We start from the raw sequence: 22,456 nt of genomic DNA, 5'->3' as shown, positions 1-22,456 counted from the left end.
ATTGGTTGGGATGCATAAAGGGCATGCATGGTAACGATTCTGATTAAAAAAAAAGTGATTCCGATTAGATTTGATTTTTTCCGATTCTATTCCCGAATGGGTTTTAAAAAATGAGAATATGTTTGATAAACTAAGACCTCGTTCTGTTTTAGGTTGAGGGAAAGTAATAAGAGAGATGAAAAGAAAAAATGAGAGATGTGGGAATCCATACTATTTTATGTTTCTAAAAAGTTGTTCTTTTTTCCTGAATTAACTTTTCTTTATTCTTATTTTTGTTCTAAAACTGTTTTAGGGAACAAAATCAAAATCAAAATAATTTACCTTTTTTGTTTCGGGGAAAAGAATTAGAGAATCAGAATCGTTGCCATTAGGGATGTCAATGGGCTAGGGTCGGGCCGGGCCTCATAGAGGCCCGACCCGACCCTACCCGAAACTTGACGGCACCAAGCTTGGCCCGGCCCGGCACCCAAATTTTATATGTCCCATATTTTCGGGTCGGGTCGGGTCGATAGGTTCCTCCTTTTTAAAAAAAAAAAAAAACTCCAAAATTTCAAATATTTCAAGAATTCAATATTTTCTGAATTTATATTGTATCCACTTTTTCATATTCGTTAAAATCGAGTTCGACAGCAATTTTATTATTTGAACTTTTGACTCAAAATTCTTTAGTGCATACAAGTTAATCACAATGTTTTACTCAAAATTCGTTTGTGTATAGATGAAATTAATCACATTTTTTCTTGTTCACGTTGGACCACTCAAAAGGAAGGCAAGATGATGTTATAAAGATTAATAAAATGAGTGTCTGAAAGACTATTTGTCTCAAACAGGGGACAAAACCAAAGTGACACCAGTCACCAGAGGCATTATAAAGGTGTGTTATAGTGAATGGTAAACTAAAAAAAGAACGACAAACGGGTATGCCAAAAGTCACAAAAGGAGACAATCTACCGTGTCGTTTGAGAATGGCAGAGAGAGGACATGAGAAGATGGAGGATTTCTCCTTTCTGTTGCAGTGGAAAGAAAGATAAAACTCCTCAACAACAGAAGCCTCCCCCCTAAAAAATTCTCTCCCAAATAATCCAATTCAAATGTGTAATAATACAACAAAAAGAGCTCAAAATACATGTAGTAGAGTCCCATCAAAGATAGTGAAAAAACATCGTATGAAGACAAAAGTAAATAGGACTAATTCATCAGAGTGGAGATCATATATAGCTCTAGAGTAGCAATCCCATGGGAGCCCAGCCAAAAACCAAGCTACCCACCATGTTCTTCTGCACTGGCAAGATCTTTTCTACCCCACTCTGCATAGAGGAACAAACTCTAGTTATAAGAAGATAAATGACCCAAGAACATGAAGCCAGACTAGAATTCAAACAGGTTGTTAAGGTCATACATTTGCATTTGGCTGAACTGGGCTCCATTCAAAGGGTGAAGCAATGTCTTGGGGTAAGTAGAGTACAAGTGCCATAATTTTTGTACGAAGATCACTTGAGTGCCACAACTTTTTTTTTATCACCCGAGTATCACAACTTTTAAATATATACCACTTAAGTGCCATCGGCGATTTGGGTCACCGAAAAATCCTACGTGGCATTAAAATAATGTAAATCCAACCTACGTGGACTGCCGAAAAGCTAAATTAGCAAATAAAAATGGAAACGACGTCCTATGCTTCAGATTGAACGAGACAAATAGATTACTTCAACAATTGGGGCAAAATCACTTGAACCCTAACCTTATCGAGATCTTTCAACAAATGGGGGAAAATCAAATTCTTTTAAAAGGAATTCAAAAACCTAACCCTATCGAGCCGAACTCAACAAAATCGAAATCTTCAAATTGCCCAAAATCAAATCGTTAAAGTCGTGATGGGAAGTAGAAGCGGGGCAAGTGGCTCTCGAGTGTATGAGCAAAGCCAAGATGCAACTCTACACTTTTGCTCTTGTGGGTTGCGAAGTCCAACAAGAACGACTTGGACGAGAGATAATCTTGAGAGAAGATTCCATGGATGCGCTAATTATAGTGCAGACTTCAATTGTGGATATTTTAGGTCCCTAATCTTTGTTTTGCTGATCTATCAAATTTTTTGATGTCTTTAGCCTTAACATGTTTTGGATTTAGAGTTTATTTGCTCGATTTTGAGGGGATATGTTATTGTGCTTTACCTTGCTAATGCAACAAACATAAACAAAATTGTGTACTGACTTTCTTATAGGTGGGTTGACTCGAAATTTTCAAACCGAGCAACGGAGGTTATCTTGGAGCTACTTCAAAAACAAGATAAAGGTCGACATGTATTGACAAATGAGTTAGACGATGGGGACTCAATGGAAGCAGAGATAAAGGGTCTCGAATATTTGCTGAACCACTAGAAGAAGGAATTTTTAAAGATGAAAAATCAAAGAGATATTTATCGAATGATTGTTATGGTATTGTTGTTGGTGGGTTTGTTCTGGTTTATGGGCATATATAACCCTACTAAAGAGAAAGTTTTTTTGAGTCTACCGTAGTTGAGGAACAATTATATGATGATGTCGTACATGAACGTGATATTGTTCTTATGCCAAGAATTGTTGTTACGCCAAGAATTGTTGTTACAATTCTGTGAGTTTTGAGGATGCCAACACATGAATGCAATGGTGCAAATGCAATGTCAAAATGATGTGCGGTAAGATCAAAAGCATCGTCCTCGGTTTTTTTGTAAAGGTGTTCGAGATGGAATTATCTCCAACAAGCCATCGAATGATCGTTTAAGTGCTATAGATTTAGTTAAATCGACCACTTAGGTTACTAAACTTTCACAAAGTGGCCACTTAAGTACTATGTCTTTTTAAAAGTGGCCACTTAGGTTTCTCAATTTTTGAAATGTGACCACTTAGGTTCCTCAATTTTTGAAAAGTGGTCACTTAAGTTCCTCAATTTTTAAAAAGTGATCACTTATGTTCACTTTTTTTTATATTGCTGCTTCACCCGTATCAACTGTAAAATACTATTTATCTTGATACAACAAGCCAATCCAACTAGAAATACTATGGCACCATTACATAATCATTGCTACTTAATGATACCACATATTCTTATATCATCAACAACAATAACAGCCAACCAAGTTCAATTACATAATGTTACCGCTAAACACACCAGCAAAAAATGCAACAAATTGCTGCTGACCACATGTTCCAAACCAAAATGCAACATATTACTACCCAGCCAAAATGCAGCAATATCACAACTTAACCACATTGTTGCATAACATACATCAAATCAAGTTGCAGCATCAAACACAATTCTAGCAACTTCAAATTTCTAAAAGAAACATCAACAACGGATATCATCTCAAATCCTCCCATCAGTCAAGCCGAACAACCTCATCACTTCGTTTTTTTCTCTTCAAAAGGCTTTACTTGATGCATGATCCTAGCACTCTTCCGAATTGAAATTATATTCACACGCTGCATTGATGTCTCCTTTTCCATTGTTTTATCTTTTGGAGGAGCCACCTCGCTTGGATGTTCGGGTACATTGGCATTGTCTCCCGTTGAACTCACCGTCCGTGTTGGCACTGTGGCAGCAGGCCGTGCATTGACATTTGCAAGATCATTTGACTAACATGGAACTAAGTTTGGGGGAGGGGGGAGCTTCTTTTGCAACTACCCTTTTTACCCTTTGTTTTGGAGGTGGCATTGATTGTTTTTTTTTTTTCGCTTGTGCTCGAGTAACCATTGGTTGGTTTATTAGTGCCTCCTCTTGGCTTCTTTGTATCGGTGCAGTTGATTCTTGAGTTGGTCCTCCTTTAGATATCAAGACCTCTGAATTTCTTGAGTTGGTCATGCCGGGACTCATGTCCGTCAACCCATGTCTTGTCTTTTTTTCCAATTGCACCATCTGTATATTGTGATGCACAAGTTTGAGGAACATTTTCAGCTGGTTTCCTTTTAACCTACGAAAAGGCAAAAAGCAATGAAGTTAATGCCTCAAAGATTTATAGTCAAAGGTAAAGATAATAACAAACATCTTACCGGATATTTCCTCCTCAATTGTACACTATTGGACCGAGTTTGCTCTGGAATTGAAACCGCATGGCAGCTTGTGTTGCCCCGTGGTGCCCCCGCAATGCTTTCACGAATGTCTTCAGCTGGTTTCCTTCTAACATGCAAAACAAGAGAAAGCAATGAAATCATTGCTCCAAGGATTTACAATAAAAATAAAGGACAATAACAAACAGCTTACCGGATATTTCTTCCTCTGCTATACACTTGTGGGCTGAGTTGGGTTTGGAGTTGGAATTGCATGGCTACTTGTGTTGCCCCGCAATGCCCCCGTATAATTGGCTTGTGTTATCTCCGATTGTTATTGTTAGTGGTGCTTTTTTTTAGCTCGATAACCAGCCTTATTGTGCCCTTCTCCATGGTAAAATGAGCATCGAATTATTCCATCAGCCCCGCTCTTTTTGTTACCACTTTTCTCAATTTCCTCCAATCTCCTTTTCCTTTTAGGCCTGCCAATTTGCTTCTTCAATGGTAGAGGTTTTGGGGGTTGATAGTTTGTCTTCCCAGAATTTGCTACTCCTTAGTGGCTGCATCATGAACCGATATGCAGCCATATACTAATTTTTCTTATAACAGTTATCAACATAATCCTCGGCATTGGGGTTCTTCAGCTGAATGGCACATATGGCATGTGAACATGGTATTCCAGTCAATTGCCATGCTCGGTAAGAGCATTTTTTCCTCTCCAAGTGGACAATATAGTTGTCACCATTATTATTAATCTCGATGCCATCGTCCCTCGTTCCAAATCGACTTGCAAAACCTACTACCCCGTACACTCTCCTCCAATTTTTTTACAATTCTAGGCCCAAATTGTCTAGGCCACTTTGCACATTCATCTCTCTGCCTATGTAGCCTAGTCATGACCATCACTCTGATGTCTTCTAGCATACTAATTATTGATTTGCACCTGGCTCCTATAATCGTGTCGTTGAATGCCTCACAAAGATTGTTATCAACGATGTCGCACTTGAATTCTTCGTTAAAAAAGGCCTTACACCAATGTTTTACTTCAATGCGGAACAAGTCTTCAAAGGCTTCGGCAGACAACTTATATAGAGCTTGCTTTCGAGCTCTAAAATCTACCATATTAGTGCTTTTTGCAATCAACCCAAATTGCTTCTGTAGCTCATCGCCTCTATACTTCTTCGCCCAATTTGTGTATATGTGCCGAGCACACATTCTGTGCTCAGCATATTTCATCAATTCAGCTATAGCTAGAACAAGCCCCTAGAAAACCAGCAAAAATTAATAACATACATAAAATGAGTATGATTAGAAAGACAACAGTTCAATCAAAGTGTCTCACCTTTTGTTGATCGCTCATAAATGCCCAACCATTTCCGTTGGTTATGTCAAGATCAGCCATTAGATTTTTTAGAAACCAAGATCAAGTGTCCTTGTTTTCCGACTTCACAATAGCCCATGCTATTGGAAACATTTGGTTGTTTCTATCTCTTCCAATTGCTGCCAATATCTCTCCTTTGCATAAAACCTTCAAAAAGCAACCATCTAACTCAATCACTCTTCCGCAGCCAGCTAAAAACCCTCTTCTGCATGCCTCAAAACATATGTACATCATGTGAAATCGTTTCTCATGCCAATCCAATGACGGCTTCTCAACCTCGACATGAATTCTACTTGGTGGATTTTGAAACTTACACTCCCTAGCATAGTTCCAAATCTGTGCATGCTCTTGCTTATACATGCCCATCAATTCACTCATCACCTTGTGCTTAGCTCTTTTGCACTGATTTCTAGATACGTTCACACCTACTTCCTCTCTGACTAGTTGCTTCAATCGAGTACTGTTTAGCTCTAGCATGGCCTTAATGGTATTGAAAAAGTGCTTGGCCAACCACATGCTTATCACTCTATTATTATGAAAATCGATACCATAGTTATGCTCTTCCCGGGGTGATCGGATTTGAAATGAGCCACTTCTTCTATCTAATGCAGCATATATCATCAATGGACAATTATCTTGTACACATTTCATCCTAATATAGTTCTTCGTATTTCTAATGAACTTCAAATTCCTCTACTGAGTGATTGAATACTTTATGATAGTCTCTCTCAATTGTTTTGCATTATCAAATCTCATTGATAAGCAAAACAAAGGGCTTGCAGAATTTGAATCGTAAGAAGGGCACTTACTTGACCTTTTCCCACTTTGAAGCGCACCATCTTCATTGTCGTCTAAGCTGCCGCGATCATTCTCACTACTTTCCTCATTTTCTGTATCATCAGCATCATTGACAACAGCTCCATCTTCCCCGCTTGTAAAAGTACCCTCATCAACTACCCCGACTTGTCCTTCTTTCCTTTGTCGAAATGCTCTTACTTCTTCTTTTGCTTGTGCAATGTCTACATCATCAGCATCACTTGGGCATTGTGTATGCAGCAGTATTTCCTCATCTTCATCACTGGACAATACAACTTCCCAAGAGCTCGCATTTATTCGAGTCGATTCTTCAGCTACTGTGTCTTCACCATCAGATATACCACCAATTCTTTCAAGTTGCTCACACAGCTCTAACACACAAGCCGTATGGAAAGCCCGATTGTTCTCTTCTTGTAAATTTTCTTCTAAAACAGATGCATCCCCATCCCGGGTTTCCACATGAGCTTCCAAAATTGTTTCCTCACCTCCATTGCCATCAACATATAAAGACACATCTTGACCATGAAGAAAATAGTAAACAACATCCCTAACACCACTATCATCATGCATGAATCTCATTCCACCCTTCAGACTTCGACCAAGTATTACATAATATAACTTAGCAATTTTGCATCGGAACTTTTGCACTATATCCTTCTTAAACTCTTTATAAGACAATTGACTCACATTGATGAGGACAAAAGCCACATCTCCACCGACATATTTAGTCTCATTATCTCTAATTACAAACTTCCCACCGTAGAAAACTTTGACCGGCGCAATCATATCGCCCATGGTAACACTGTTGATTCAAAAAATAATTCTTTCTATAACAGACACCACAATGCAAGCTATGTTAACACTACATGAAAGATAAAATACATTTTTTTATATAATAAGGACCACAACACAAACCATGTTAATAGTGCAATATAAAAGAAATAATTTTTATAGCATTCTCTATTATCGACTAACAATTTTGATAGCCTTTGCAACTAATTATAATCAGTTTTTTCCCCATCATAGAGACCACAACAACAGAAATCTTTAATAATGCAGTTATAAAAAAAGCAATCTTTTTTTATAATGGGGACCAAAATCCTCAACACCGCACTAAAAAAAGAATAATTTTTTCCATGATAGACAAGGACCACAACAAAGCAAAGACACGACAACTTCAACACTCGGTCCCTACTACCCCATTACATTCGGTAAACAACAATCTCGTTGTCGGCCGATGGACACAAAATGACATAAGGTACAACTCAGAAAATAAAACTCACCTTTATACTATGCCAGCGAGACCCTAATTTTTCCCTCCAACGGATCGTCTTTCTCACTTTTTCTTTCGCTTTCACTCACTGTCAATAACACCAAAATGAATAAACGTGTGTGTCGTTTATTAATCACTTCACACAAATAAAAAATCACTTGCCTTTGCTTGTGTCGACCCCGGTTCGTCACGTGACAAACACTTCCTCCGCCTTCGTAGACTCCGACATGAATCACAAGAATAGAGTAGGGCCTTCGATCGATTTGCTTGAGACACTAAAGATTGATGAAGATTGGAGCCCTAATTTGATTTGGCGAGCGTCGAATCTATCGGACATAAATCGATTTGCGAGAGGGAAGGTTTGGAGCCCTAATTTTGCTCGAGCCAATTTTGATCGTTCTCTCTCTCGATCTCGAAGGCAAGTTTAAGACTTGATAGTGTGGCGTCGTTTTCTCTTTAAGAAGGATACACCGGAGAAGAATTTCCACGGTGGACTTGTAATTCTTTTTTTAATTTCCACGTCACAATAAAACATGGGAAAAGTACACTAGAAGTGCCATAATTTGTGTATGGCGTTCACTTGAGTGTCATAACTTTCAAAAATCGTTCACTTGAGTGCTACGTCGGAACAAAATCGTTTACTTGAGTGCTACAAGAACTTTTCCGGTGTCTACAGTAACTTTCCGACTGTCATGTCAGCTTTTCCGGCCGCCATGTCAACATGGCACTCAAGTGAATGATTTTTAAAAGTTATGTCACTTAAATGAACGTTTTGAAAGTTATGACACTCAAGTGAACGCCGTACAAATGTTATGGCACTTCTAGTGTACTTTTCCCATAAAACATTAAGTAAAAAGTCCACGTAGAATGTTTTGCCGGAGATGGCACTCAAGTGATCCCTTTTGCTCCGATTTGGTACTCGGGTGATCGAAAAAAAAGTTGTGGCACTCAAGTGATTGCCGTACAAAAGTTATGGCACTTGTACTATACTTACCCACAATGTATCATGAGGTTCCATGCACAAATAACATGGATTTTCTCTTTCGAAATTGTCATTTGCAATATCAAAGGTAGAAAAGGGGGAAAAAAGTAGAACAAACTAGGTTTCTCATTGAACTCTTGCGTATCCTAGTTGACGCTAACATCTTCCTACCAAGACCTAACTCATGTCCTTCCCCGAACCAAGGTCCTCCAAAATTGCTTATTGCGGGCATAATCGGTATCTTGAGGTTGGTTTGATCCATGATTGGATTGGGTAGTTGCTGTAGAAGGAATCTAAGCCACTAATATGAGCAAAGATATTTGAAGAGTCCATCACTTATTCCTCCTCCTTCACCGCAACCTGCTGCAAAGTATATGTACATTAAATTTACGATGAAAAAGATAACAAAAGCTTCACAAAAATTATATGTACGAACCTCCAACTTCGTCAATCATCAAGAGACATCGATGTCAAGTTTGGCTCAACGGTCGTAGTTGGCAACTCTGCATTAAATTTACGATGAAAATGAGAACTAAGATATCCATTGAAATATAGAGAGGTATAAATATTCGACAACTATATTTTTTTACTTGACTCAAACTTTGCGAGTTCTTCTAAGTTCTACTCAACTGAACAAGAAAGTGGTGCGCTTCGTAACCAATCTTGAGCACATATAAAAGCCTCAACCATGATTGGGATCAAGGAGCTACAAAACACATCAAGCACACGACCTCCAGTACTAAATGCCGCCTCTGATGCTACAATCGAGATGGGTATGGCCAAGATATCTCGAGCAATGAAAGAGAGTATAGGATATCTCGAGGAATTTTGTCACGCCCCGAACCCTTCGAGCTCGCCAACATCCCACCACGGTCGTTCTCTTTCGATTATTCTCGGGATTCAACGACGTACATCTTAAAGCGATATGATATGCACAAGCGAAAGCATGAATAAAACTCCAAACAAATTGAAACAAGATGACTTAAGGAAAACATCATAACATAATACATAGTGTTTTACAATACAAGGGATAAAGCAAAAAGGACCTTGAGGGTTCAACAAAGACGATACAAACTAAAAGGGCACTGCTACTTAAACCCAAGGAATATCAAAAGCTAGGTGATACAGCTACACCTAGGGGTTGGGCACACTCTCATTAGAGGATTCTTCATCATCGAGGGGCAGTCCACTATAGAAACGTTTGACTCGGAGTTCCATGCGGTCCGCTACTTCCTCTTCTGCCTCAGGATTGGATTCAGCGTCTGATAGGATATCCCATTCGTCTTCCATCTCGGGTTCCGACTCGAAAGGTTCTCCAGGTTCACCTCGGCATCAACATCGAGGGGTTCCACGAATTAGGCGAATTTTGAAGCCGGACTTCAAGCTTGATGTCCGGGTCGAGTACTTCTGTCACGCCCCGATCCCCGGGCCCGCAACAACCCTACCAAATCGCCTCAGGTCATAAAAGGACGACGTCCCAGGTACGTCATCAACCCATTAATTTTTATCTTTTAATAACGCAAGCGGAATGTACAATAACCCCAAACAAATGAATTAAAAGCAGGGATATAACAGTAGAAAGTCAAATCAATCAATACTAACCAAAAATCACTTTTATTTAATTATCTTGTTAATCTTGGGAAGTACATACATACAAGCCCTACCTCGGGGCCACCTTCTACAATCCTCAAAAATATCGGTTCGGGGTTGGGGGTTAACACTACTCCATGCTACTTAAAAAGAAGCCACGCTCACTTCTAGCTCCCCACGCCTAAGACTTGAAAAATGGTTAACAATAACGGGTGAGATATAAAATCTCTGTGAGTCAACGCCTAAGTCCGAGTAGGACATTGACTCGCTCAAGGCATCCTAGACATGCGGGATAATATCGATAACGGATCAATAGCGTGCGACTCACGCCACGCTATATCTACTACATGGCCAAGTACAATATCACGGTGAATCTTCAATCACATGCAAACTTACCCCACCATGGGCCACACGACGAATAGTTCATATCATAACAGCCAACAACATATAAACCATGGCACTCAACCAGAACACCCATCACAATCTCATACATAATGTATCACACATGTTCCGGTTATTAGATACCATCGGGCCCACCGCACACGACCGGTGTGGCTTAACACTACGACCGGACGTGTCTACTGGCATGACCAAGCTTTGTCCCTTACTTCCGGCGACGGCGTCCGATAGTCCGTAAGATTCGTACGACCGGCATGACACGGAACTACCAGGAATCCCCGTAGGGGCTTCGATCCTTCACAAGCTGCGACCGGCGTCTAATAAGTCATGTTATTTCGTACGACCGGCACGGCACGAACTTACTAGGAAACCGTACGACCGGCACGGTATAATCTCCTCATATGACCACACAAGCACACGAGACAATCAAGTCGGTTCTTATCTTTGCATTTAATTCAATGCACTCACAAACAATCGTGCTTAAAATTTGGCTCAAGGCCATTTTTATGCTCAAAATTCAGTCCACACGTGGTCATATATAGATATACAAATCATCCACAAGATTTTGCAACCATAAACGGGGTGATCACTCACATCAATCCGGATAAGTAGCGGTCATTATACAATCATCCAATAATAATACAATAACCACCCAATAATAACAATAATAATCGTACAAGAATAATTAAATTAACGTAATTAACTATCTCGATCACATTTAATTACTCCGACTCGATTAACTATTCCAGACTTCCATTAATAATACCAAAATATTTAGTCGACTCGGCTTCACGCAAGTAATTCGATCTCATGCAATTAAATTATCCGATCCCAACTAAATAATCTAATTAGCAATCAATAATATTAAATCTATCCTTAAACGCAGTTAATTCCCTATTTAGAGTTTAAGGGTTAACTCACTACTCATGCGTTTGATGTCGGGTCGGGCGCGAGGCAATGCGAGTTCGAATTTAAATCCATGTTCCAGTTCGGGGCAACCAACGGAACTCCCACGTTGGATCCTCGAGTTGGCGCGGCGTTACGGGTTTGATCATCGGTCCGGGTCGGCCTCGGTTCGGGTCTCGCGGTTGCTGTTCATGGCTGCATGGGCGTCAGGCCGGCTGTCTAACAGCCAAACAGATGCTTCGGAGGGTTGTGGTGGCGGCGAGACAACGAACGACCGTGTTGGGTCTTACGAGCTCCAAACCCGAGGTTCTCGGGTTCGAACAGGGGGCTTGGTTAGTACTGATCACGTCCCCAAAGAGCTTCGGGTGGCTAGGTGGTTCGTCGTCGGGACCGAGCAGAAGTTAGTGAGTGATCGGGTGGACGTCGAGGACTCAAGGCGTGGGCGGGCGTTTGGGAAACTCGGGATAGCGGCGTCGGGAAGTGATCGGGATGGAGCACGGCGGCGCGGACCGTGTTGGCTCCCTTTCGTGGCCCGCGGTTAGCGCGGCAACTTCGGGTGAAGCGCGGGCTGGAGGTGGAAGGCAACGAGATGAAGCGGAGGCGCGGCCGGCGGAAATGCAAGGTTGGGTGGCGGATCGGGACCGGCGACGGCCGGATTTGGGTTGGATAGAGTTCGGCGCGGCGGCGCAAGCCACGTTGGCCCTCGGGCCAGCGGCCTCACGAGTATCAAGCGGACCAACGGCGTCGAACTGAAGTTGGCGCGGCGCAAAACGACAGCTGGGTGGTGGTCGTGCAGATTTTGGGGGGGGGGTCTGCTCGCACGAACAGCAAAGGAAAGAAGAAGAAGAAGTAGAAGAAAAAAGACAGAGATCGCGCCGTTTGGGGGGGGTCTGTTCGCGCACGAAAGGAAGAAGAAGAAGAAGAAGAAGAAGAAGAGGGGAGAGAGGAGTGGGGTCACGTTGTGGGGGAGGGGAAAGCCGAGAGAGAGGGAGAAAAAACGTGGGGAGGGGGAAACTTGGGCAGGAAGAGGGGGAAAGAAAAGTCAAAAAGTTAAATAAAACTTGGGGAAGGGGTTGGGCGACGTATGGGGAAGGTGATGTCAAGAAAAGAAAAGGGAGGGGGGCCGGCGTATAGAAAAAAAAGAGAGGTGGGATCCACAATAGACTTCAAAATTCAATTTTTTTATTTTTATTTTTGTTTTACACACATAAAACGTAGAGGCAAAAAGATAATTTGACAAATGGGCACCGGATGGTCATTTGGCTCGATCGTCTGAGGGAAAAAATGATAATTTGGCATTTAGGGTTCGGATAAAATTAATTCGCGCTCAACGAGTCCGTGGTATTACGAATCAAAGTTTGACTATTCAAACTTGACTTTTTCTCGACGGACGTTTCGAACGACCAATCATCCTCTCTTAAATCCTCAAAATCCAAATTTACTTTCCATGCTAGAATTTATAATTTCCTCACAGAAGTCGAAATTTCAGGACGTCACAACTTCACCATCCGGGGGAGTAGCACTAAACCATCCGGGGATGATACCAGTGGGTATCTCAAAAGTCCTAAGCGGTCCAAACTTTGCATCGCCGTCTTTGTAAAACCAGGCTTCTTAAGAGTGGGGTATCTAGAAGTCGTCCCCTTCGTCTACCCAAACCGTACTTCCCTTCCTAACATAGGTCTTACCCTTGCCCACTGGGTGCTCGGTGATACATGTATCGATGTCCATCGGTACCCCAAAACGCTTTAGCGGCATGGCTAGGATTTAGGGTCTGAAAAAGGGTATCCCACAACGGGATGAGATTACATCTTAGTATGCTAACTCTAAACATATACTATGCCATGAGTACTTCTAGACACTAACAACATGCAAATCTAATCATATTGAACACATGACAACCGATACACCAAAATGAGGTCATGACATGCTAGCACTTAAACAACACAATCGAGTTCATAATTAAGGTTCAAACAGTACAATCAAGCTAAACTTCGTGCTTAAGGTAATAATGGTTCATAAGCCTATAAATATATAGTGGTACTCAAATCGTTATAATTCTCAATTCCAATGGCCGGACCCGTATTAGTACGCATCAAGCTAATAAAATTACATTGCACCCACGTTAGTACGCATCGGGTTACAATTGTCATTCTCAAACCCGTGTTAGTACGTCTCGGGTCGGACTCGCGTTAGTAGGCATCAAGTCACATCCCACGTTAGTACGCATCGGGATATCATAAACCCCGCGATTATAGCATTAGGGTACAATATGCATAAATACTCATATCATAAGATTCGATCGACTATAGACCCCGCGTTATCACTCCTCGGGGTATTCATATGCACATTTACACAATTCATTCAAATGGCCAAACAAGCATATAACACTTCAATTCGACATACTTCGATATCAATTTCTCAAGTTGGATACTAATCCACACTTCTTTACTCAAGATTGAATGTGATGTGAGCAAATTTCTAATTTGACCAATTTGGAATCGGGGCCGAACACATCAAGCAACCAACTCAACTAGCCACATCAAGCTCACAAAGGTCATTCAAGACCGAACCATACAAGTTTCAAGGTGTAAATCATGCGTTCGGTCCACATAGGTTTTTCAACATCTCACTAGCTCAAGTATGCTCCATAATGAGATCAAAGTCATTTCAAGCGTTTAAGGGTATAAATGATCCATCCGTGCCTAAATTTAATACCACATATACACGGCACTTCATGTATAATCCATAACCGAGCCTATCCTCCCTAGAATAGCTATGAGATCCGCATTTCCAATTCCAAGACAACCAATATCCAACAACCCTTCTAATGTCGATTCGAGCTAGTTCACTTAAGATATCCTCACGACCTCTACTCAACCGAACCTATACACTTCACCACAGCCACGATTCAACCACAATAAGCTCCAACAAGCAAAGCACAAGTCACTCCAAAATTTCTAATCTCGGGTTTAGCACAAATCCATCCAAAACAACCCATTAATCATGTCGAAACTCACTCATACATGGTCTATTAGTAATCTCAAGTCTTACTATGAGTTTATAGCCAATTTACCATTTAAAATAAGCTTTCCAAGTCCTCGGAACAGCAACAAGCACCGGCTACCGGAATTGGAGTTTAACGTGGTTGTTTCGGTTTCAACAAAATATCTTAAGTTCAACTACTAATCCACCCTTAAACCTTACTTAAACACTAAACTAAGATCACACAAGACCTAAACCAAGCTTAGAAGATCATATCTCAAGGGTGGACAAAGATCAGCCCCCCTAAAGTCCACTAATCAGGCTGCAAAATCGGTGTTGAAAGGGGGCGGTTTCGCGCAGCTGTTTGGGGTGCTTTGGGCCGTTGGCGGTTCCGAGGTTCACGACTCACAAAGGGGAAGGGAAATGGGTGGTTGTGGTGTATGGTGGTGGTGGCAGCAGCTCACGATGGCGTCGGGACCGGTTGGTGTCACTGGTGAGCTCTCAAGTGAGAGAGAGGGAACTGAGAGAGAAAGAGAGGAGAAGGGAGAGGGGAGTTATCTTGCAAGAATGAGAGAGTGAGGAAGAGAGTTGTCTCCTTGAGATTTTGATGCATGAGTTCAAATGGAGAAGGTGGGGTGGTTAGCAAGTACAAGGGACAAAGAATGACTAGGAGAGGACATGAATAGGAATAGTTGATAGTGGGATTTTTGGGATTTTAGAAGATGTGATGGGCTTGATTGGGTTGAATGACAGGAATGACTAGTTGATAGGTGGTTGATGGGGTTTTTCAAGATGGACCCCACAAGATCTATCACTTTGTCACATGTCCATCAAGAGTCATTAGGGACCAAATCACCCTCATTTTTCGGTCAACTAGGGGACTATACAAAGACTAGAATACCCTTAGTCTAATCTAGAGGAATGAGCTTATATCGGGGGCAAAAGGTAATTTCCACTTTTACGGTCTCGGTTTCCAATTTTCTCCAACTCTTTGTAGCCCACCCATATTCTAATCGACACGCACGAGGCGAAGTCCAAAGTCTCAATGTTAGAATTCTTGAATATCCGACGTCCGATTTCAAAACTCAATTCATGTCCAAAGCTCCTCAATTGAATTTTCAGTGTATTTCAAACTAACGGGCGATTTTTAGGAGTTACGCATATCAACCCGTGATTAATATCACGTTTAATTAGTCCACGTACTTAAATCCTGGTTGGCCTTTCCCCTTTGGTTAGTTATCCCAAGAGTGATCAAGTCCGGACGATATTTAACTAAAATTCATCGACGGATGTTTCATTCATTCATAAGCTCGAAAAGGGTCGGAATTCAGAATGTCACAAATTTCCTTTCCACCAACTTAAGATATCAAAGATAGCGCTATAACGCTTGCATCTTTCCTCCAAATAGAGGTCCAATTCAGATTTTTCTTCCAAATATTTTTGTTCGATTTGGCTAAGATACTTTGCAGTCATAAAATTAGCATCAACTACAAGAGACTTTGACGTGCTTACCATCCTTGTGCTCTTTTGCCTCAAGATACTTTGTGGGCATACACCGGTGCGGTATTGCTCAAACAATGACGTCAAAGATGTGAATACTCTATTTTGTAAAGTTTTCACATCACTACTTTCATACACGTCATTAATCATCCACTTCACATATCCCTACTTATGTCGCGAGTCAAGTATACAAGCAATGAACAAGGTAAGATTGATGTTATTCATATTGCCAAAATACTTATCGAACTTGATCTTCATTCTCTTAGCCATTTCTTACAAACTTGTGTTCTCATTCTGACAATACTTATCAATGATTCCATGGATCCCATGCACATTCTTCCCCATATCATTACTAGTGACATAACAAGAACCCGACACTTTTAAAATTGTATCATAGAACAACTTCAAGAAAGGAAAAAAGTCACGAGTATACTTCCAATCATCACCAGTAGGCAACCCTTTCGTTTTGGAAAGCTCTTGAGCAAATTTATGATCTCGAAATACCAATGAGGTAAAAGCTATTTGAAACTTTAGAGCAGCTTTCAACATCATGTATGTTGAGTTCCAACGAGTCTCTATGTCCAAACATACAAAACTTTTGGACTCAATATTCTCATACTCAATACAATCCTTAAACCGTCTCAATCTCTCAAGAGAAGACCTCACATAACGCACAGTTGAACGTATTCTAATGATGGAATCATTCACATCTTTCAACCCATCTCGTACAATCAAACTCAGTATATGTGCACAACACCTCATGTAAAGTAACTCACCTCTTAAGACCAGAGAGTTCCAAGGGTTAAGTTTGTTTCTTAAATGTTGAATTCCTAAGTCATTTGAGCTCGCATTGTCCACGGTGGTAGAAAATACATTTCAAATCCCCCACTCTATCAAGCATTTCTCAATTGATTTTCCTATAATCTTGGTAGAATGACCCGAGATTTAATAGAAGTTTAATATTTTCTTTTGTAACTTCCAATCGGCATTAATGAAATGAGCAATGAGACACATATAACTCAAATTCGACATGACGTCCATGTGTCGGTTGTAAGAACAACTCGTGGAGATGTCTTGGAGAAATATTTCCTCAATTTACTTTTTTCTTCCAAGTACAACTCGTAATAGTCATGCCTTAATGTGTTACGTGTTGGGATTACAAACTTTGGCTGGAGTCTATGCAAAAATAGTTGAAATCCCTCGTTTTCTACGAATTTGAATGGACACTCACCAATAATAAACATAGTTGCTAAATCCCTTCGATTAACATCTTAGTCAAATTTTCAAGGTCCAGATGAATTAACAACCCTACCAAATTGACTCAAGGCATTTCTTTGCCTCTTATCGACATGTGCATATGGGTATTCCTTACACCTTGACAAATGACAATGCATCGAATTGGTACCCCGATTACTAGCACAACCTATCTTAGCCCCACAATACAAACATTCAGCATTTTCTTTATCAAGACTCTATTTGAAGTTTTCCCACACTATCGAAGATCTCCTCTTTTTTTTCCATGGTACTTGAAGCACTTGTTTCAGCCATCTAACAAATTGAACATTCAACAGTAATTACTAAAAGCTCTCAATTTACAAACAAATTTCAAAAGGAATTTAGTTAAAGGTGAAAACCGCCAAAAAGATTTCTCCTACGGTTGTTGCACTAAATTAAGAAATACCAGTTTGATCTTGTGAGCTACAATCCTACAATAAGAGTGAATCATACTTCTACATTCTTTAAACAATATATGCCACTCAAGGGCAACTCCAAAAGGTGATTCGTAAAAAACAAAAATGTAAAATTGGCTCATTTCATTGTAGCAAACATCGGGTGGACCAACACCAAGTCAGGGGAGTCTACGGTCAAGAGCGAGTACATCAAAATCGGGGAGGAGATTGAATAGCAAAGTAGAATCTCAGCCTCTACGTCCTACCATATTCCTCGATGGTTATGGAAAAGGATCGAGAGGACTAATACAAGGCCCAAAATAAAAATTTTCTTGTGGGTTATTTGTCAAGCAATGGACATGTAGTCTAACTCAATTCCCAGCTCATGCAAGACGAAATCCACTTTCGGAGACACATTTTCAAAAGCATCGCGTTGCTCTCGATTCAAGAACGAATTGGCAAGCAAGCTAGAGATTGAGAGGAATCACTTGCCTCAGAGCCGATGCGCAGCGCAAACGAAGCGGAATTGTCGACAAATAAGTTGCGGTCTTCTCGTTTCCACTTGGAATCGCACGGCCGAGAGCTTAAAGGAGGGGCGACCAACGAGCTTGAGCTAGGACGAATGTTGAGGAGGAGTCGCTGTCGCCGTCGTGAGCAAGCTCAAGTAGCCAAGAGGAGACGTGGCATCGTGGGTTTGCTCGGGTGGAATCCATGAGGTGAAGGGGGATTCGCACGAGTGAGTGTGAGATAGACGTCAAGAGGAGAGAGAGATATGTGGAAGAATAGGTAGGTTTGTAAGTTTCGGGCCTTTCTTTTTTCTTTTGGGCCGAGCCTCATGCGAAACAGTACCAAGACCCGGCCCGAAAATACTCCAAATTTTTGCTCGGGGCCGGGCCGACTCGAGCATTTTTGACACCCCTAGTTGCCATGCGCAAGCCTAATTGAGTCACTTCAGTTTTGTAAAAAATGCATAATATAATTTGTCATGCATTCTAATCTTTTCACTTCAGAATGAGGGGAAAAAGGGACTAAACCAAATTAATAGGTTACCCTGAAGAAGAAAACATTATTATGAAAACCTAAAAGAGCAAGAAACCGAAAAAGGGAAAAGCACGAAACCACATAGAATCTTCCTTTACGGATTGTCGCTTCTTCTGGATTCTTCCTCAATCTCTGTCCCTCTTTTTTTTTTTTTTCGTAATCTCCGTCCCTTTATTCTTTTCTTTTACCTTAGTCCCAAGGACCCATTCCAAGCTTCTCCACCTCAATTAACTTCGGGTGTAAACCACTCTCACCATTCTCCACCACACCTCCAAGAATGGCCGTTGGATGTCGACCGCACCAACTGATGTAACTCCTTTTGTGCCACGCGTCGCTCATACACCCAATCACATGCAATGCGTAACACGGGGATCACTTGACCCACCATCACCCTTTGATTCCGCCTGGATGGGCGCTTATAGATTTCACTAGAATCAACAATTAGCGGAGACTCCGGCGGACTTGTCTGTCATGCACGTCAAATTTCCATATCGTAAACCTTTCGGCTTCTCCTTTTACATATTTATTTAAACTTTAGCCGTATCAAATTATTATAAATACATATAGATTGGTCGTTCCCGTGCATTAAATAATGAGATCCACAACAATACTTTTGAGGGAAAAAGTTTCGATTTCTATCCATAATATGTAAACTAAATATCGCAATATCCATTCGAATTCCTGACTTATTCAGTTTTGTCAATATCCTTTTTGTCAGTCTCGAAAAAATTTCATATTTCACAGATCAGAGTATGTCCGCGATAGGTTCTCGAAGCAAATATCGAAGTTGATGTTCGGTACTTAATATAAAAATATATATAAATTAAATTCGATTATACCAAACTAAAATAATGAAATATAGCGAACACCGTGACATTACATGTCGTGGACCCCACTATGCATCGTAATGGCCGAATTGAGCATGGCCGAATCTTAGGCTTGATCATGTGCAAGTTCCTTTCAAAATCAGCCGTTTGAGAGAGAGAGGGGAAGAGATTTTGTGCACCAGAAGAAGATGAAGAAGAAAATGTCGGGATCATCAAAATTTGTGGAGCCTGCAAGCCACGTGATGTGTTCATACGTTTTTGGACAAGTGGACTCGGTTCCATTTTCTACGGTGGTAAATGATCCTCCTCGCTTCCTACCAACCATGTTTTATCACCAACAACAAAATGGGGAAAAAGGCAAAGCAATCAAAGAAAAGGAGACCTGTCCTCACCGCGAAATTGGGTGACTGTCATATGCTTTTCACGACCTATTTGGTCCCACCTATTTAGCCAGGACCTTTCCCAGTCACTCAATTATTTCATTAATTCAGTCAATCAAGGTTAAATTGTTCAAAAAAAGAAAGAAAAAAAAAGGAAGGTGAAATTCTAATTCCTGAACCTATAAAACCAAAAGACCTTGAAGCTCCATAGGACTCGTTTTGAAAACATTTTTCTTTTCAGGTGTTTTCATAGGACAAGGAAAAACATGAAGCATCTGAGGCTGTTGTTGTTCTTGGCTCTTGTTCTGGTTCAAGAACGAGGGTCGCATTTCGTTGTGAAAGCGGATGATCAAGGTGGGTTCATCAAGACCGAGGGAGTGCACTTCATGCTGAACGGAAGCCCCTTTTACGCGAATGGGTTCAATGCCTACTGGTTGATGTTCTTGGCGTCAGACCCATCTCAGAGAGCCAAAGTGACCTCCGCTTTCCAAGAAGCTTCGAACCATGGCCTCTCCATTGCAAGGACTTGGGCGTTCAGCGATGGCGGGTACATGCCCCTCCAGTCCTCTCCTGGTTCCTACAATGAGCAGATGTTCCAGGTGAGCTTGCTTTCTTAAACTTTTTTTTTTTCCTGCTTTTTTTCATAGTGGGTTTTGGATTTTCTTAGGGACGATTTTCATTTCTCAATCGTGAATTTGCTATTTTTCATTTTTGTTGTGTGCAAAAGGGATTGGATTTTGTGATATCAGAGGCTAAAAAGTTTGGGATCAAGCTGGTGCTGAGTCTGGTGGATAACTATGAGGCGTTGGGAGGAAAGAAACAGTATGTGGAGTGGGCAAGAGGCCAGGGACAGTCCATAGCATCGGACGATGACTTCTTCACCAATCCTGTGGTGAAGGGTTATTACAAAAATCACATCAAGGTCGAATTTCTGTCTCTTCTATATTTTTTTCCATCCCCATCTTTCAATCTGCATTGGATTAGTACATCCCGTCGTTGGATTGAATCCTCTATGGGAGAATCTTGACACTTTTGTAATGTCCTGTTTGCTGTTTATTGGTACAAAAGCAGACTGTTCTTACAAGAAGGAACAGCATAACTGGGGTTGCTTATAAGGATGACCTGACCATTATGGCTTGGGAGCTGATGAATGAAGTCAGATGCCCTTCAGATCCATCAGGAAGGACCGTCCAGGTTCACAAATGCTCCTTTTTAATCTCATGCAATGTCTTGCGTTTACTGCATTTGGGAACCCCAATTGTTCCATTGCACATTCTCAACTTTTGCTGGCATTTTCTCCAATCTTTTCATCAAATCTAGTGATATTTCAAACTCAAAATGCACGATCGGGGCTGACTTGAATTACTTTTTGTTCTGTCTATAGGCATGGATCACAGAGATGGCTTCGTATGTGAAATCAATTGATGGGAACCATTTGCTAGAAGCCGGCCTAGAAGGTTTCTATGCGCAATCCTCTGCTCAGAAGCAGCAAAACAACCCCTATTTCCTCGTCGGAACTGACTTCATCGAAAATAATCAGATTCCCAGTATCGACTTTGCGACAGTTCACTCGTATCCTGATCAATGGTAAATTTTAACTACTGTGCCGGCATTACAACGCTAAAGGCTCCTATCTTATTGACTGACCATAAATTACGGGTTCGTTTCTACTATACAACAAACAGGTTGTCCGACCTGAGTGAAGGAAACCAAATCTCCTTCCTCAGCAACTGGGTGAACACTCACATTCAGGATGCGCAGAACGTTCTCCACAAGCCGCTCCTGTTCGCGGAGTTCGGGATCTCGTCGAAAGACTCCGGCTACAGCCAGAACGAGAGGGACCAGTTCTTCGACACGGTCTATTCGGCAATCTATTCCTCAGCTCGTGGAGGCGGTGCGGCAGCCGGCGGCATGTTCTGGCAGCTTTTGACCGAAGGGATGGACTCCTACCGAGACAGTTATGAGATCGTGTTGAGCGAGAGCCCGTCGACCGCGAGCGTGATCGCTCAGCAGTGCCAGAAGCTCAACAGGGTAAGGAAGATGTACGCGAGGCTAAAGAATATGGAGGAGTGGAAGAAGGAGAACGACGGAAGGAGGAACGATGGCGGAAGAACAGGAAACTGAAGATATCAAGTGAAGAATACACTTGCAGGAAGGTCGATATAGGATCGGGATCGAGACGTTGCTGTTTTGCAAACTAGGTAAGAGTTCATTGAATTAACTCAGGCTTTGGCTGCGCTTAGTATGCTGCAATTTAGTCGACAATTCTTCTCGGCCATGACCCGCCTTGTAGAGGAGGAAGACAAAATGTTCAATTAGAGAAGACATGATCTTCTTAGTTCTTATGATAAGCACTCTCCCCAATATCTCATGATTATATAGTATTTTGCTTAATGCTTAGGACTTCTTTTTTTACATACACACTTAAATGACTGATTATGACCCTAACAAGGAGGTGGTTCTTCCTTCGAGATTTAGAAATCCGTCTCCCTGGTGAATTCTAGCGATCAATAATTATGCTGTGTAGATAAATCTATTAGTTACACGATTCTACACTCTCCTACTAAAATATGTCATACCAAAAAAGAAAGAAAGGTCTAGATAGATGCAAAAATGGAGTAGGAATTCTCGAGAGTAGAGGCAGTGCAACTTTTGCTTCAATACTCACAATCACCAACGACCATGTC

The 22,456-nt window shown here is 41.2% G+C and overlaps 1 protein-coding gene and 1 long non-coding RNA gene across 2 annotated transcripts; one reads left to right on the top strand and one right to left on the bottom strand.

The window, feature by feature from the left end:
* Positions 1 to 5,202: 5,202 nt before the first annotated feature.
* Positions 5,203 to 6,222, bottom strand: LOC125313905. Its single transcript, XR_007197618.1, has 3 exons — positions 6,213 to 6,222; positions 5,365 to 5,550; positions 5,203 to 5,285 (listed from the first exon to the last, which is right to left on the bottom strand). It is a non-coding gene; the product is annotated as an uncharacterized LOC125313905 (long non-coding RNA).
* Positions 6,223 to 19,974: 13,752 nt separating this feature from the next.
* Positions 19,975 to 22,120, top strand: LOC115733092 (mannan endo-1,4-beta-mannosidase 7-like). Its single transcript, XM_048275045.1, has 5 exons — positions 19,975 to 20,368; positions 20,497 to 20,691; positions 20,841 to 20,963; positions 21,154 to 21,356; positions 21,455 to 22,120. Exons 1-5 carry the CDS (start codon positions 20,036 to 20,038, stop codon positions 21,891 to 21,893), a joined length of 1,293 nt encoding a protein of 430 aa, XP_048131002.1. The 5' UTR covers positions 19,975 to 20,035; the 3' UTR covers positions 21,894 to 22,120.
* Positions 22,121 to 22,456: the final 336 nt, after the last annotated feature.

This window comes from Rhodamnia argentea, chromosome 2 (genome assembly GCF_020921035.1).
Source record: "Rhodamnia argentea isolate NSW1041297 chromosome 2, ASM2092103v1, whole genome shotgun sequence".
Lineage (NCBI taxonomy): Eukaryota > Viridiplantae > Streptophyta > Magnoliopsida > Myrtales > Myrtaceae > Rhodamnia > Rhodamnia argentea.
Note: the sequence above shows the minus strand (reverse complement) of the source record. Positions and strands in the feature narration are given on the sequence as shown.